The sequence below is a fragment of the Marmota marmota genome, unplaced genomic scaffold (genome assembly GCF_001458135.2).
Source record: "Marmota marmota marmota unplaced genomic scaffold, marMar, whole genome shotgun sequence".
Classification (NCBI taxonomy): Eukaryota; Metazoa; Chordata; class Mammalia; order Rodentia; family Sciuridae; genus Marmota; species Marmota marmota.
The window spans coordinates 2,858,159-2,876,035 of NW_026000082.1; the positions used below are offsets into that span (position 1 = coordinate 2,858,159).

General features: G+C 36.1%; 1 protein-coding gene across 9 annotated transcripts in view; it reads right to left on the reverse strand.

Annotated features, from left to right (window-relative positions):
• The window catches only part of Ube2u (ubiquitin conjugating enzyme E2 U), a 51,428-nt gene that overhangs the window by 9,047 nt on the left and 24,504 nt on the right, over positions 1-17,877 (reverse strand). For 6 of the 9 annotated variants that reach the window (XR_007351964.1, XM_048815237.1, XM_048815240.1 and 3 more), the window contains one exon: positions 8,805-8,886. The exons of 2 other annotated variants lie outside the window; for them this stretch is intronic. Coding sequence is in view for 6 of the 7 variants with exons in the window: in XM_048815237.1 (XP_048671194.1) it covers positions 8,805-8,886 (82 nt within the window). In the remaining variant the exon portion in view is untranslated. Of the gene's footprint in view, positions 1-8,800; positions 8,887-17,877 lie in introns of those variants that run through there. One more of the 9 variants, XM_015484824.2, reaches the window with a different exon arrangement.

Below are 17,877 nucleotides of genomic sequence, written 5' to 3' on the forward strand. Positions count from 1 at the left end.
GACTATTCCCTGAAGACCTTAAAAGAGCGTACTACAGGGATACTGCCACATCGATGTTCATAGCAGCTCAATTCACAATAGCAAGACTGTGGAACCAACCCAGATGCCCTTCAATAGATGAATGGATAAAAAAAATGTGGCATTTATACACAATGGAGTATTACACAGCACTAAAAAAATGACAAAATCATGGAATTTGCAGGGAAATGGATGGCACTAGAGCAGATTATGCTTAGTGAAGCTAGCCAATCCCTAAAAAACAAATGCCAAATGTCTTCTTTGATATAATGAGAGCAACTAAGAACAGAGCAGGGAGGAAGAGCAGGAGGAAAAGATTAACATTAAACAGAGACATGAGGTGGGAGGGAGAGGTAGAGAAAAGGGAAATTGCTTGGAAATGGAAGGAGACCCTCATTGTTATACAAAATTACATATAAGAGGTTGTGAGGGGAATGGGAAAAAAAAACAAGGAGAGAAATGAATTACAGTAGATGGGGTAGAGAGAGAAGATGGGAGGGGAGGGGAGCGGGGATAGTAGAGGATAGGAAAGGTAGTAGAATACAACAGTTACTAATATGGCATTATGTAAAAATGTGGACGTGTAACCGATGTGATTCTGCAATCTGTATTTGGGATAAAAATGGGAGTTCATAACCCACTTGAATCTAATGTATAAAATATGATATGTCAAGAGCTTTGTAATGTTTTGAACAACCAATAAAAAATAAATAAAAAAAGAAAAATAAACAAACATGATATAAAATTGATATTGTAAAAGTAATGAAAACATCATGTGGTACAGCAAAGATTATTAGTTTCCTACGGCCACCACAATAAACTGACAACAAACTTAGTGACTCAAAATATGGTTAAAATATATTCTATGTAGATATATTCTAAGACCCCCCCATTGGGTCAGTGGGTGTCAGAAATCACAGGTGGTACCAAAGCCCATTATGTTTCTCCTATACATGCATGCTTACACTTAATTTCTTTTCTATCTTAACTAGTTATTACTTACTATGGTCATAACATCTGCAGTTTGTGGTACAAAAGAAAACCTGGGACAAATTTCTTTTTCCTTCTTTACAATTTCACGAATAGAAGATTTGGTTTTACTATAAGATCTTGGCCTTAACATTTATTTTTTTTGTCTTTCTTATTAAGTCCAGAACATTAGCTAGACATGATGGTGCATGCCTGTAATTTCAGGAATTAGGAAGGCTAAAACAGGAGGATCACAGGTTTGAGGCTAGCCTGGGCAACTTCATGAGTTTTCTCAAAATTAAAAGAAATTTTAAAAATTGGGGATGGGGGCTGGAGATGTAGTTCAATGGTAGAGTGCCCTTGGGTTAAATCCCCATGCCCAGTACAGGGCATGCGCTCTCTCTCTCTCTCTCTCTCTCTCTCTCTCTCTCTCACACACACACACACACACACACACACAAACACACACAAAGAAAAAAAAAAAGAACTTTCAGTTTTCACTTAAAAGAATTTAGACATTAATTCTAGTTGTTCCCTGGTATTTCACATACCTTCTTTTCACATAAATTTCTTTTTTAAAAAAAATCATCTTTATGGATTTTTTTTTTTAGCTACTTGAGTATATTTTGTAAGATGCAGAATACCTGCCTTAGGGCCCATATCTACTAATTCCATCATCTTTATCACTTATGAATCTATGTCAATTGATTCTTTCTCTCTGGTCCTGAGTCATGTTTTCCTGCTTATTTGCATGACATGATTTTTTATGCAGTGCTGGAAACAGCAAATTTTACATTGTTCAGTGCTGAATTTTTGTTATATTCCTATAAACATGACTGTGCTCTGTTCTGGAATGCAATTTGGTATCTCTTGAATCCTTTTTGTTTTTGTTGTTGTTGTTTGTTTTTTATTTTTGGCACCTGGGAGTAAACACAGGGATACTTAACCACGGAGCCACATCCCCAGCCCTTTTTATTTTTTGGGACAGACAGAGTCTTGCTAAGCTGCTCAGGCCTTGCTAAATTGCTGAGGCTGGCTTTGAACTTTCCTCCTGCCTCAGCCCCCAGGGTCACTAGGATTACAGGCATGCACACCCTGCTCTGAATCAGTTTAAAACCGTCACAGCTTACTTTTAAACTTTTTGTAGTTCAAAGATAGCCTTTATCTGAGGGCTAATTTGGTTGGCCCCATGACCAAGACATGACCCTTCTGAAATCTATCCCGTGTCCCTTAAATTATGAGGTCTCTAGCTAGCAGGAACACAAATAATTTTATGAGCATAGATTTTGTGAACCTTTCACTTTTTTTAAAAAAATCCTTAGGATTTCATTTTGTTTTGTTTTCCTCAGGGCAAACAGGGCTTTAGGAAACAGCCTAGCATGATTTATACCTTTTCTCCTCTACCAATCAGCCTTTGTCTTCAGAATGATATAAATATTGTTATCGCCTTTTTGAAAATTCACTCATTTTCCATTATATAACTGAAAATACATGTTTTGCATGCAAAAATATTTCATGTCACTAAAGAAACGCAAATTAATGCCTACAATGAAAAAACCTTAAAGCTGGTTCATTTTTAAGTTCTTCCCTAAGTTTGGCAGCACTGTGAATTGCAACTTGTTCTTGAAAAGCAGCTTTATGTGCATAGCAAGAGTCATAAAATTGATTGTATCCTTCCATTAACAACCCAGCTTTTGTTAACATGTTCTAAGGGAACTTCTAGACGTCCTCATTTTACCTTTCTGGTAAAACACAATCTAGTAAGTCTCTGGGGAGTGGGTACCTCCTTCCTCTCACCTCTGGGAGGATGACCTTGAGGGGAGCCAGTGCAGGCATCAAATTCCTCTGGTCCTAGGGGAGGGGGCTGAGGGAGCTTGAAAGATTAGGGAGAGGGAGGGAGACAGAGGGGGAAGAATACAAGAGAAGATGGAAGGAGAAATGGAGGGAAGAAAGGAAGGAAAGAAAGAAGCAGGGGGAGTCCCCTCAAAATGTGGGAGAGAACCAAAGAAGCAGTTTCTTAGGGAAAAATGTTTCATACACATTTTTACTTATATCAAAACTCTCTTTGAGGAGTAGAGAAGAGGGGAAGCAAGCTTAAGCTATGATGTTTATAATATAAGAGGTTTCACCAAATTCTGTGCTCTAACCAGAAATCACAGCAGTTTGGGTTACATGCTGAGAGAAAATTTGATGAAATGAATTATTTCCATAAAAGGGGACCAAAAAATATAGATTTCATGTTTAAAAAAAAGTTGAAAGAATTGGATTTGCTTATTCTGAAAAACAGAAAATTTAATGGGAGAAAAACATGATAACTATTTTCTAAGACTGAAAGGGCAATTACACAAACCAAAAATAGCCTTATTCGTGTTGTTTTGAAGAAAAAGTGGCATACTTTCTTTTCTTGTATAAAAGCATCCTTTTAATCATGCCTTATGTCCATCCCCAAAGCCACTGCAGGTCCTCAGTATCAGACATGGTGCCTGGCACACTTGGGGCAGCTCAATCTAATGGAAAAAACAATGAGTGTGGCATTGGGTTGGCAGTGTTAAATTTCAACTCTGTTACTAAGTGTGCTACCTTGTGGAATCTTATTTTTTAACTCTTTATGATATGTTCTTCATAAAGTAGAGATAATTCTCATTTTCTGGACAATTTTGCAGACAAATGAGAATTTGGAATGGTTGATACTGTTAGGTGTCAAGTTGTAACCTAGAAGAAACAGTAGAGCTGTTTGAATGCTTGTTACTGACTCCCTGTATCTAAAAACACCCAAGTAAATGCCTGGTAGAAATTATTTTTTAAAGGGATTTTTTTTTCCCTTTGTCTATATGTCTACATTTCACCCACAAACCTATATTTTAAAACATAGTGTTAATTCCCCTTTTAGTCACAAGATGGCACTCAAGGTTTAATCTTTGGGGAATAAAAAAATTCCTAAAAATTGCATTAGATATAATTATGTAAACCTATAAAAACAATGTTTAAATTCAGTACCCCTAAAAGGATAACACATACATTAAATGAAAGTACTCAGCATGAAATTTTCCATACACCAGGAGAAAAGGGAATCAAATTTAAGCATACTAAAAGAAAGATGACATGTTTTTGGAAGTTAAAACACATATTCACAAAATCAGACACTAAAGCAACTTAGAAATAGTATATGTTTTAGCTCCTTAATTTATAAAGACAACTACAACCAGAGTGTATTTCATAAACATAAGAAAGTTTTATATTAGTATTTCATATAGCAGATGTTAATTGTTTTTCCATGAACAAAAAGGGAAGCAACATTGTTATATAATAAACCGTGATGTTGACAAAAAAAAAAAATTCCACAAAAGGCAGATTTTTATTTGTGCATGCATGCAGTTGAATGGGCCATGATTTTACACTTACCTGAAAATTTTAAGCAAAAGTACATATTAGTAAGCAAGTAGGAAATACTTGTTTTAATTTTTAAACAAAATTTGCATTCATCAATAACCTCAGGCAAGCTCTCCTTAATCTCTTTGTGCCTAAATTTTTTTTCTGTTGGTAAACCATAAATAACATTCACTTCTAGTTTTACAGAATTTTCAAGAGGGAAGTGTCAGGAGTGGCAACTCGGTTGAAAAGGGGAGCGAGGAGCCTTCCTTGAAGCTGTCATCAGGGCGAGCCAAGCGGTGCAACTTGGAGTAGAGGTTAATTAGTTGTTTGGAGTAGAGGTTAATTAGTTGTGGCTCTGAAAGAAGTGAAGGCTATATCACAGTGGGTTACACTCAGAAGCCTGACTATCAACTCCACAGGGTGGCCAGCAGCACCTCGGGAATAAAGAGAGCCTGGCACAGTGATGGTACTTTCCCATGTTACTACTTCCTGTTCCCTCTACATCTCTGCTTATGGGCAAGAGCAATGTTCTTCTCTAAAGTTACACTGAATGTAAAACTCCACCAGAATTAGTAACTTTTCTTTAGAAAACTTGATGGCTGCCAAAACTTAGATGACTGATGCAGATTTCTCTGTTTTTGCATAAGCAATCATTAACTGTAGAGCACAACACAATTTTATATGTACATAAGCGAGAACACTCAAAAGAACAGCTTTCATTACTTTCTCTCACTATTTTTCTAGAGAAAATAAATACAATCTGCTGATTAGATTCTGGATTACATTCTTTCCTACATCTTGACAGAAAAAAAGCATTTGCAGGAAGATCCAAGAGACAGTCAAGGCACCGGGAAAGAAAAAAAAAACAGTAGAAATGAATAGCAAAAATGATTAGTTAATGAATATTTATGAACTGATTAGTATGACAATCAGTATCTGTTAATAGTAACTAAAACATGTGTAAAGTTCCATAACCTGTCTAAAATATTCAAGATAGTCATTTATATTTCTAGTTTTTATTCCATTCATCACTATACCCTAATACTCCTAAAATAGAACAATGATCTCTACATTAGAAGGGGCCTTAATAGAAGTCTACAGCTAAATTTTATTTTTCCTAAAATTAACTGCTTTCACATTTAATCTTAAGGAGAAACAGGATAAGTATGTGCCTTTCAAAAAACATTAGTTGAGTGCCTACTATTTGCCAGGCACCATGCTAAGTATGGAGAATACAAAGGTATACCGATGGCCCTGTCCTGGTCACTCACTGTGAACAGAGGAATTTCTGCACCACAGGTTTTGAAAGAGACAAGGAAAGGGCACTACAGGAAGAGAGGACAGGGGACCTGGGGATGCCTGAGCATGTCAGATACAGTTTCACAAAGAGATGTTTGAGTTGGATCTTCACGTCATGCTTGTGAAACACTTTGTTAGGAGCAAGGCAAGTGGAGGCAAAGAGAAGGATAAAGGACCCACAGGCATCATGGGTCCTACCATAAATGAGGCCATGGTGGGTGTTGTTTTCTAGCCTGACAAAATTTTCTAATCTTTGTATATTTCTGACAGATGATTTTTGTTCTCTAAAATGTTGGAAGCATGAACTTTCATCTTCCCCTCTCTGCAAGAGCTAATGTTTCTGTACCATACTGTATGGTTTTAAATGTATGATCTCATTCAAGAGATTCAGTGCACAACAACTTGGCCAGGTAGGTCACGTTATCTCCACGTAATGGATGAGGAAACAAGTTCAGGGTGGGTAGGAATTTCTCCCAGATCTGTCTGACTCCAAAGCCCATGCTCTTTCCCATGCTGCTTCCAGAGAAAAATTTTCCATCTGTAAACTGAACTATGGCCTCAGCAGAAAAGGCATGAATAATAGCACATCTTGTGAATACCTACCTTGTGCCAGACACCATTATAAGCATTTACATGTTTTAATTTTTATTTTCTTCATAGCCTCTTTGTAGGAGAAGTACACTTATTAACTGCTAACAGATTCAGCGGAAGCCCAAAGAAGTCAGAGAACTCTCTCAAGGTCACAGAGCTGGTAATTGGCAGGGCCAGAACTCAGATCCAGGCAGTCTGGCTCTAGTGCCCTGAACTTATGTACTCTATGCCCTGTCATTTAATTTAGACCAAATCCTAACTCTGGGTCACCAGCAAAGACACTGCTGAGAAACTTACCTCAGGCAGAAGGCACAAATGGGGAAGAGATGTTAGGTTCCCAAATAAGAGTAAGACAAATCTCATATTGCTTAAGAATCAGGAATTGATTGATGAGGGTAGGGGAGGACTATAGGGGAGGACAAGACAGTGACAGGAGTAAAGAAAAAAGTCTTTTTCCTTTACACTATGCAAATAAAATATTCCTAACTTGCATTTTTCTGTTTTTCTTAAACAGGAAATGTCTGTGCAAGGAAAGCATTTTCAAATATATATTAAAGCAGAGATACTCAATAGCACATACTGTGTGTACAAACAGACCTGATGACTCACTTGCATAGATTCCCCACATATTTGTCATTTAAGTCTCTATAAATTGGCCACTTCATCATACCTTGCGTATTTCGATGAACACAAAATTTGTTCTGAAAAGAAATCTAATTTCACCATTCTTTAAGTTTTTACTATACTTCTTCACATTTGCAAGTTCAAATATTTATGTCACAATAAAATGCAACTTTTAAAAACTTTATGAAAAGTTGTTTTTTTTTTTTGACTAATCACTTCCAAAATTCACAAGAAGCATCATTTGATTTAAATATATTCTCATCAACCACCAGATGGCATTAGGTGTGAGAGTTTTATTCTGACAGGGTCACTGTGCACATGATAACTTGACCTATAACTTCAAAATAATATACTTGGAAGAATGTTCTAGCACTCAAACAGCTCACAATTATTTTTGCCATATGTAGAAGTGGATGAGTAAGTTGAAAATAACATGGTCCTACTTTTTCTAAACTTTTGGGTTCTGTGGGATACTGGTGTTACATAATGAATCAGTGATCGAACAAATAAAACAAAGCAGTTCCATTAAAGGAAATAAAAAAGGAAGTCATGTCAAAACAAAATTAACCTCATATTCTAAGTAAGTGTCCTCAACTCTAAAAGAAAATTGAAATTTGTCTTTAAGGGAAAACAAAACAAAACAAAAACACTTGTTCTCATTCAAACTGTGTCTAATAAGAACTTCTCTTCTGCTTATAATTTATCCTGAAAGTAGAAAAGTATCGAATTCAAAAGCTTTCCTCTGCTTTGGCTTGAAGATAAGTTGTTGCAGAGGTCACCTAAGGAAAAAAAAAAAAAGTCCAACTAAAACATCCAATCTGAACGAGAACGTTAAATAAAGGAAAGTTTATTTTAAGAACTGCAACTTCTACACAAATTCAAAATACAGCCCATTATTTTTATAGGTCCTGTATGTCCACCTGGAAAAAAGAGAGCAGAACTCAAGATAGGGCAGAAAGGTGGGAAGGGAAGGGAAGGGAGGGGGCATGGGGTTAGCAATGAAGGTGGCATGTGATGGACATTATTATCCAAAGTACAGGTATGAAGACATGAATTGGTGTGAATATACTTTGTATACAACCAGAGATATGAAAAGTTGTGCTCTATATGTGTAATAAGAATTAAAATGCATTTTGCTCTCATATATAAAATTTAAAAATTAATTTAAAAAGAATTAAATGATAGAAAGGTCAATGAAATAAAAAGGTAAATGATAAAAGATAAATGAAATAAATTTAAAAATATCAAATCTTTCACTCCCCTGGTTTTATGTAGTATGTTTATTGAGCACCTTGAAAAAAAGACACACCAGAATACCAAATGACTCCAACCCACTCTGTGAATCCAGAGGGGGGTCTATGCTCTGGCACACCTGCCTTTAGGAGCCAAAAGTCAAAAATGGATTAAATTCCCTTCCTTAATAATGGTCTAAGATCAAGGATTCCAAAGATATCATAATAATTTATTTTTGCATTTTACTACATACTTCCTCATTGGAGTTAATGTATTTGGTTCCTAAGTGAGAAATCTTTGGAAGAAAAAAAGATGCTTGGAGCTATGAGAAGGGTGAAAATCTAATTGGTCATATATAAACAGTTTTTTGTTTTGTTTTGTTTTACTATTTCTAAGTTGCATGTTGATAAAGACATGAACAAGAGGGGGTGGGAATAAGAGAATTAAGGGGAAGGTGTTGTGAGATTTCTTCACTGTGGCTCACATAGTTTCCCCATCTTCAACAGCCAATAGAGAAAAGATGTTTTCTACCTGGGTTAATATGAAAGGGAGAAATGATACTTTATTATTGTTTTTATGCTTTTAAGTTGTTATTTCCAAGAGTTTCTTCTGATGGTTCAGCTAGATAATAGAAAGTGGAATGATGGATATTTCAAGTTAATAGAATAATACCATTCAAGGCATTTGAAATTTCTTACTTTAACTTCCATTCTTTAGGATGTCCTTTATCAGTTTTCTTCCATTTGTAATACTCTCCAATGAAATGTGGATCTCCAAGCACTGAAATTAGAGTATTAAAATAAGGAGCTATGCATAGATTCGTTTTTTTTTTTTATTAGTTGCTCAAGACTATACAATGATCTTGACAGCACAGATTCTTTAACAACTGTTAAAAGTTGAAAATAACTCATTTCTCATTAAGTCATTATGGGGCAATGATATATACCATATAGATCAAATCATATTACAATGCTCAGAAACTTTCCAAATTTCTTCCTTTTATTGGAACTTTGTAATATTCAATATTACATGAAATGAGTAGGTTGTGAACTGAAAGTTATTTTCAATATAATGACATTTGTTTATATATCATTTATGTTGTTAAATAAAATTTATGGGAGACCTTCGTTTTAGGCTGAGATCTCGCACTAGGCCCCAACAGACCAAACCAAAATGCAGTTACTCAACCCCAGTACTATGCAGTCAAACTGAAACTTTAAGGAAGAAGGAAAATTCCCAAACTGACCAGTTCCACCCACCAACCAAAACTAAAGATTACGGAACCACTCAGAAGGGACCCAATAAACCAGAACCTGCAGTGTGAATAATCAACCCACCTTTTTTCTTATCTTCTTTTCCACTTTCTGTAGTACTAGGGGATTGAACCCAGGACTTCATATATGCTAGGCAAGTGCTCTACCACTGAGCTACAGCCCTAGCCCATTTAAATTTTTGAGATAGGACCTTGCTAAATTGCCCCAGCTGGTCTCAAACTTGTGATCCCCCTGCCTCAGTCTCCTGAGTAGCTGGGATTATAGGCATGCATCACCATGCCTAGCCCAATCTTCTTTTGGCATTATTGTTCCCTTGTTCCTGTTCTAGCTGCCTTGTAAAATCAACCTGCTTGGCCATACCCCGTGGAGCACTTATTTATTCTTTAGAAGAGATGTAGTTAAAGAATCACTAACAAAAGTCAACGTGGTCATTAAATTTGCTGAAATTTTGCTTTTTGGCAATAGTAATAAAGACAGTATTAAGAGAACTCATATAGCCAGGCACAGTATCTCTCTAATCCCAGCTATAAAGGAGGCTGAGGCAGGAGGATTGTGAATTTGAGGCCAGCCTGTGTAACACTGTGAGATCTGCATATTAAATAAAAGATGTCTCATAAAAACCACAGACATTGTAGTTTAACAAGTTTCTAATTTAGCATTCAAGTTGAAAAATAAAATATTGGAGTTGGAAAGGACATTGCAGATCTTGATCTTTCACAAAGCAAGAATATCAAACATATTCATCAAGATCTGACCTTTGCCAATGACAGAAAACACTCCATTGTGTTGTTGGGAAGCTGCCCATTCTTTTGGCAGATACAATAATGAGAGCTACGATTTCCTCCCTTCATCTGAGTGCTGCAAATTACCATTGATCCTCAATCTGACCTCTGGAGCAATAATGAGTGGGCTGGTTCCTTTCCTAATAGGACACAGCCTTCTAATATTTGAGGATAGCTCTCAAGGAAGTCTCAGCTCCTTCAACTTTTTCTTAGGACATGATGTCCTAGAGACAACCATCTTCATCATTCTGATGGCAAACTTTGTTGGTGTTTCTGTTAAAATTTATGTGCAGGGCTGGGAGAGCAGCCCAGGGTTAAAACACATGCCTAGCATGCAACGAAGCCCTGGGTTCAATTCCTAGCACACACACACACACACACACACACACACACACTCCAGAAATGGATCAGGATCTTGATTTAATCTGAACAGCAAAGATGCAAGTGGAATTACTACCTCCCTTGATTTGTGTGCTATACTTATATAAAGTTGGCTTAATTTGTAGTCACATTACAATCACTGGCTTATAAGTTTGTGATTGATTATAAAGCTTATGTCTTCAATCAAATTTACATCAAATTTATTGAAAACCTAGTATGATTAAGACATTAGTAAATTTTACATGAAATATCTCACCTTGCACAAAACTCAAAGTGGATCAAGAACCTAGACATTAGAATAGAGACCTGAGTCTACTAGAAGAAAAAGTAGGCCCAATTCTCCATCATATTGGCTCACACAGACTTCCTCAACAAGACTCCTAAAGCACGAGAAGTAAAATCAAGAATCAATAAATGAGATAGCATCAAACTAAAAAGCTTCTTCACAGCAAAGGAAACAATCAAGAACATGAACAGAGACCTTACAGAATGGGAGAAAATCTTTACCACCATCACCTCAGAGCATTAATCTTTAGGATACACAAAGAACTCAGAAAACTTGATAGCAAAAAAACAAATAGCCCAATTAACAAATGGGTAAGGGAGCTAGAGACACTTCACAGAAGAAATACAAATGTCAAAAATATATGAAGAAATGCTCAACGTCTCTAGCCATTAGAGAATTGCAAATTAAAACTACACTGAGATTCCATCTCACTCCAGTCAGAATGGCAATTATCAAGAATGCAAGAAACAACAAATGTTGGTAAGTATGTGAGGGAAATTGCTGGTGGGACTGCAAATTGGTGCAACCACTTGGGAAAGCAGTATACAGATTCCTTAGAAAACTTGGAATGGAGCTACCATTGACCCAGTTATCCCACTCCTCAGCATATACCCAAAGGACTTAAAATCAGCATACTACGATAATGCAGCCACATCAATGTTTACAGCAGTTCAATTTCACAATAGCCAAGCTGTAAACATTGATGTGGCTGCGTTATCATAGTATGCTGGATTAGACAGAGGGAAATGAAGGGAATGGAGTGAGGATGGAAATTGGAAAGACAGTAGAAGTAGACATAACTTTCCCATGCTCAAGCATGAATACACAACCAGTGTAATCCCACATCATGTTCAACCACAGGAATGGACTCAAAATTGTAATGGGTTGCACTCCATATATGTATAATATGTCAAAATACACCCTACTGTCATGTATATCTAAAAACAACAAACATAAAAATTTAAAAAGAAAATTTGACTCCACATTATGTACAACCACAAGAATGGGATCCTAATTACAATAAATTATACTCCATGTATGTATCATATGTCAAAATATACTCTACTGTCATGTATATCTAAAAAGAACAAAAAAATAAATAAAAGAACAAATTTTTAAAAATGAAAAACAAAGTATAGTAGGATTTAAAAGTTAATAAAGGACCTGAATAAAAATTTCTGAAAATAGAACATACCAATGGGGGAAAAAAAAAAGAAAATTTGAACTACTGCTTATTTGAATTTAAGTTCCTATTTTAGAAGGCAGAATATCTTCAATAACCATACTTTTAAGATAATCAAATAACTTAGCAATGTTTCATCACTGTGGGCTTTCTGAAACAGAAAGGTATCTAAATAATGTCATTCCATCTTCATGTTTTCAAATAATATATGAATAAAAGTAAAAGTTGCATTCTATAATAGTCTTATGTGCAGGAATTTTCAACATGCTGTAAAAAAGATTTAAAACTGAAAAAATGATTGCAATCTTGTGTTTTTTTTTTAAACATAGCTTAGATTAAGATGTTCTAATAAAGAAAGAATTCATTAAAAAAGAAATACTGTTAATCCAAATCACATATTTATATAGACTCTATCATCCATCTATCTATCTTTTCCTTCCTTATCATTGTTCTGAGTTTATAGTTGGCCTATTGAACCAGCTAGATGCTCTTCACCAGTTTTGTCTTTATCTGGGGGCTCCTTTTTTTTCTTTTTGGTACTGGGGATTAAACCTAGGGTCACTTTACCACTGAGTCACAGTGGTAGCTGAAAGGTCTTGCTAAGTTGCTGGGGCCAGACTCAAACTTAGAGTCCTCTTGCCTCAGCCTCCCAAGTCACTGGGGTTGGTATGTACCTCACCACCTGGCTGGGGGCTTCCTTTTTAAACAATGATTAATAGTTCCTGTTAGTCTGATGACATTTGCCATCGATAGAAGAAAAGATTTAAACTGAACAGTTCTTTTCTTCTAATAAATTACATGATTTTCACCAGCAATGCTCCTATCTATTTTTAAATTTCTTTTCTTGCCTCAAACATACATATATACATATTCTTATAGACTTTACTACTTTTTATATTAATATTTGATTAGTTATTAATACTTTTAATATTAATAATAATATTCTTCTCCTTTCCATTAAAAAAGCAAATCTGAGTTCTTCAGAGTTCCTAGTGAGGGACCATAATTTCCTTTAGATAATCATAATAAGATTACGAAATGTTTACTCTGTGCTGGGCACATGTAGAGTAGGTATGTAGCAGTTACCATTTTTAAAAAATATTTATTTTTTAAGTTTTAGGTGGACACAACATTTTTATTTTACATGTATGTTGTGCTAAGGATCAAACCCAATGCCTCATGCATGATAGGCGAGTGCCCTACCTACTTACAGATGAACAAACAGACATAGAAATGTGAAGTAATATACTTTTGATGGGACTGTTCATTATGCTTTGTAAAAATTTTAAATTTACTCTCTTGTGAATGCCATCTCCTTTTGAGGTTTCTATTCAAGAATAATACATATCTTTTCTTTCAAAAAAATTTTTGGCCTTCATTTCATATTTGAATATGTATGGCAGGCAGTCTCTTCCTTATGTATTAAAAAACTCAAATGGCAAGGTCATCTTTCTTGAAGCGTCCCATCAGTTTTATTTGTTTGTTTGTTTGTTTGTTTGTTTATTCATTTATATCATTGACTCATTTTCTTCATTGCTTTCTCTCACACCTGAGTTGAAAATGCCACAGTACTTTGTATAAACTTTCATTTCAATGATTCTCATATTTTATCCCTTCACTTATCTCCCACTGCCTTCCTGTAAACTTCTCAAAGGGCTGATCACAGTGTGTGTCTTCACATCCCCACACAGTCAACTGTCTAGATACAGACGTTCAATGAATGATGCTGATTGGAGAAAATGGTGAAGGAATGAGGGCAGGGGAATGGCAGAGAAACAAAGAAGAAAGGATAAGTGAAAATTTAGTAGAAGTTGAAATTCCTTTCTACCACTTCGCACCACCTGGCTTGGGGCTTCCTTTTTTAACAAATTTTCTAGAAGTTGAAATTCCTTTCTACCACTTCTTGCCCCTATGGCGGCAGTCTGATAATCTGTGGTTGAAAAGCATCCTCTCAATTATTTCCATAAAATAGGATCATTTTCTGTTGTGCCTTCTAAGGCTTACTGGGCATTGTTTCCACTCAGGTGTGTGTTTGTGTGTTTTTTATGATGCTGGGCATCGAACCCAGCTACCCTTTGCTACTCTGGGTTTTCATGACACCCTTTCTGTCCAATATCAGTGGAAGTTGACCTGAGATTTTCTGCCTGCTGGAAGTGTCACATTCAAGGAAAATAACAGTTCCAACTTGCCTCAGTGTGTTTTATTTTCACAAATACTGTCTTATTCTAATCATGGAGCAAATTACAGCAGGGTGGCATGCTTTTGTCCATCAGGAGAAGTGGAAGATGAGGAGCACAGAGTTGAGAGACTATCCTGAACTCACGCATCTGTTTGTGGCCAACTAGGACAGGGCTGAGTTGCTAACTTGTGACATCATACTCTTCCCAGCAGAACCTTCCCAGTCTGCATTGCAGTCACCTTGGGAGCTTTAAAAAACGACGACTGCCTGGTACTTCTCCCAGAGATCCTAATGGAATTGGTATGGGGTGTGCCCTTTATGTCGGAATTTTTACAAGCTCCTCAGGTGGTTCTAATGAGCAGTCAAGCCTAGAACCACTGCACTGGAAACAGACTGCCTCTTGCACCTAAAGGCATTTGGGAGACACCTGCCCTCACTGCAGACTCAAACACTCAAAGTTAACGAAAGACTCCTAGGGTGAAGGCAAGCATCCCCCTGATGCTCCAGGCCGTTTGGTTTGTCTTGATGACGGCAAACAAACTTTGGGATGCCTACATTCAATATTACAGATCACACTTGTCTGAGGGAATTCTTTTCCCTAACATAAACATTTCCTTATGGAGATCATATTCTGTAGTTAAGGAGCTGTTGCCCACAACCATATGTATTGGTTTGTTCTCTGCCACACCTTTTATTAGCCATTCCATAGTGATGGACAGAGAACAGTGGGTCATTGTTTCACTTCCCTATATGAGTGCCTATGATTATGAACAAAAAAATTATAATTATTGATAAAAGTTTTGCCTATACTGCAGAGATGAATTTAAATCTCATACTATACAGAGATAACTTGCTGTCATAAAGACAGTGTAGTGTGATAGAGTAACACATGAGGAGTCAAAGGATATGGCTCCAGTATTTGGACCACAGCCTTCTTAATTAAGAATAGGCACATTTATTGAGCACCAAGTGCTAGTCGTGTTGTAAATGTTTCAACCCTATGAGGTATGTGCTGTGATTATTCTCACTTTGTAGATGAGGGAACATGGACACAGAGAGTGGGAAACTTACCCAAAGTCATACAGCTAGTAAACTGCAAAGCCAGGATTAAACCCTGGCAGTCTGGCTCCAGAATTTACCTTCCTTACCAAAATATGGTATTCTCCCTCCCCTGTATGATCTTAGTTAAATTGCTTAGCTTCTCCTGGTCTTGGTTTTCTGTAAAACAGGCCAATAATAATAATAATAATAATAATAATAATGCCTAACTCATAGGGTTGATATACCACATGCATGCCATATATGTGTTTGATGAATACTGCCTGGATAAATGAATTAACCGATGATATGCTGGAGTGATTCAAAACTTAATTTAGGTGGGCACATTTTATAAACTGTGTTATGCCAGAACAAACTTATTATGGCATCCATGACTATGCAGGTATTTGTGGCACAAAGGTATGGGAAAGTGTTAATCCCCCAAATAAAAATATAACTACTCATCATTCATAAAACATACAGCTCTTAAAAGGATACACAAGAGTTTAATAATCTTACCATTGACAAGAATATAACTGTAGAAAATGAAGTTATTAGAAGTCTCCCTTTCATTTCTGAGTCATTGAAGAAGCATTCTATAATCTACGAGCTTCATCTTTATTATTGCCAGGAAATTAGGCCATTAAAAAAGATAGTGTTGGATCTCATCCAGCTGAACTATCAAAAGACAAAATGGCCAGCAGCACATGTAAAGTTTACATTTAATTTTTTTTAATTAAGTGCTGGTTATTATTAAAGGTGAACCCTTGAAACACTCTTATAACAATTCCATGGGGCAAGAAGAGGCAGAGTGGCTGAAATCTTGCACCAAGTGCTAGATTTAAAGTCTCAGAAATTCTTCTGGGCTAGCAACAACCATTACCAGCTATTGTCTTCACAGTGAGGGTTGGATTACGTAGTTGGTTAGTGAAAGATGTAGAAACAACAAAATTAAAAATCTGGGGATCAAACTCCTTGAGGGAGAAACTGCACTTTTCAATTATTCTTTATTGCAAGACAATCATTCCCGAATCTCCTTAAGGCATGGCATGTGCTTCTATCATTTTTTTCTCTAGCAGTTTAGAGTTTCTAAGTGCCCTATATATTTATGTGTTATTCTATAAAGTAGCATCCTGTAACAGTTTGTTTTTTGATTGAAGGAATTTGACTTGGAGTCATTCCCTGGAGTGCATCAACAAATGTCTCTTACCACCATGTTTGTGCCACTAAGTGGCTTTTGCCCCTAAAATGCATCTCTCTCCTCAGTGTCTCATGTGTAGTAGGTACTCAAATATGTTTGATGAATTGACTAAGCAAATATGTTTGATGAATTGACCACAAGTCTTTGAAATTAAACATTCATGTATTCTAGTACCAGAAATAATAATAAAAAACTCTTTATACTGAGAGAGTTGCAAAAATCTGTTTATCTTAAAGAGCCAGGGCTTAAGGTATAGCTCAGTGGCATAGCATTTGCTTACAGTGTTCAGGGTCCTAGGTTTTATACCCAGTATAACAATATAAAAAGATGCTAATTTTGGAATGGAGACGTAGTTCAGTGATAGAGTGCTTACCTAGCCTGTGCAAGGCCCAAACACAATAATAATAATAATAATAATAATAATAATAATAATAATAATATATTTTTAAAGCACCTTAAATTATTTTCCACCACTAATCTATTAGTAAGTGAGGATGGTAATAGGTAATGAATAATCACAAAATAATTAGTAACCAACCTTTTGAAAGAATATGTGATTTCTTAAAAAATATGTATCTCACTTTTGGGGGTATTTACTCATTTTAATACTATTTTTTGTTCTAATTCTAAATCTAACAACTTTTTGTAATAGTTAGGAAACTGTCACGATGATGAGATGAAATATTAAAGAGACTCCAGATTAAGGCAGTGCTCATGGGGTGGAGCTGAGTAGAAGCATTCATAATATTCTAAGATAAATCAGTCAATAAGGTTTAATGAGAGAGACTGAGAGGAATAAAAACAGATTACGGTTTTGGTAAGATAATATAAAAACAGTGATCTCCTACTGACCAAGAGAGGAATTCAGAAGACATAATAGGGAGTGGGGCAAGAGAATGAATTTACTTTGGGACATATTAAATATGATCTGCTCATAATGCATGTAGATGAGATGTCCAATGAACAGTTGTAAATATGCATGTAGAATTCAGAAGAGGGCTCTGCTTGAGATGTGGCTTTAGGCTACTGCAAAACATGGCAGTAGAAGAGGTGTTTCAGAGAGAAGGTAGAAAACATTGAAAAAAAGAAGTTATTTTTTAAGGAAAAGGGCAGAGGAGTGCTCAAAAGAAGAAAATCATGGTTGTATGGTATCATATAAAGCCAGGAGAACATAGCTGATGAGAGTTTGAGAGATGGACTAAAAGTTCCCCCTGAATCTTAGGAAGTCACTCTACTAGCTTCAGAATGCACCATCATGTCAGTAGGATGGCTCAGGCAAATTCTTAACCCACTTAGATCCAAATAATGAAACAGTTATCTAAGAATCCAGTGAAATGGAACTGGAAAGGTGTCCAGCTCTTGCATTCTGTCTTTTTGTTCTGTATGTGTGATGATAACAGCTGATTTTTCCTCTTAGACTGATATAATCAAACACCCCTAGGTTCTT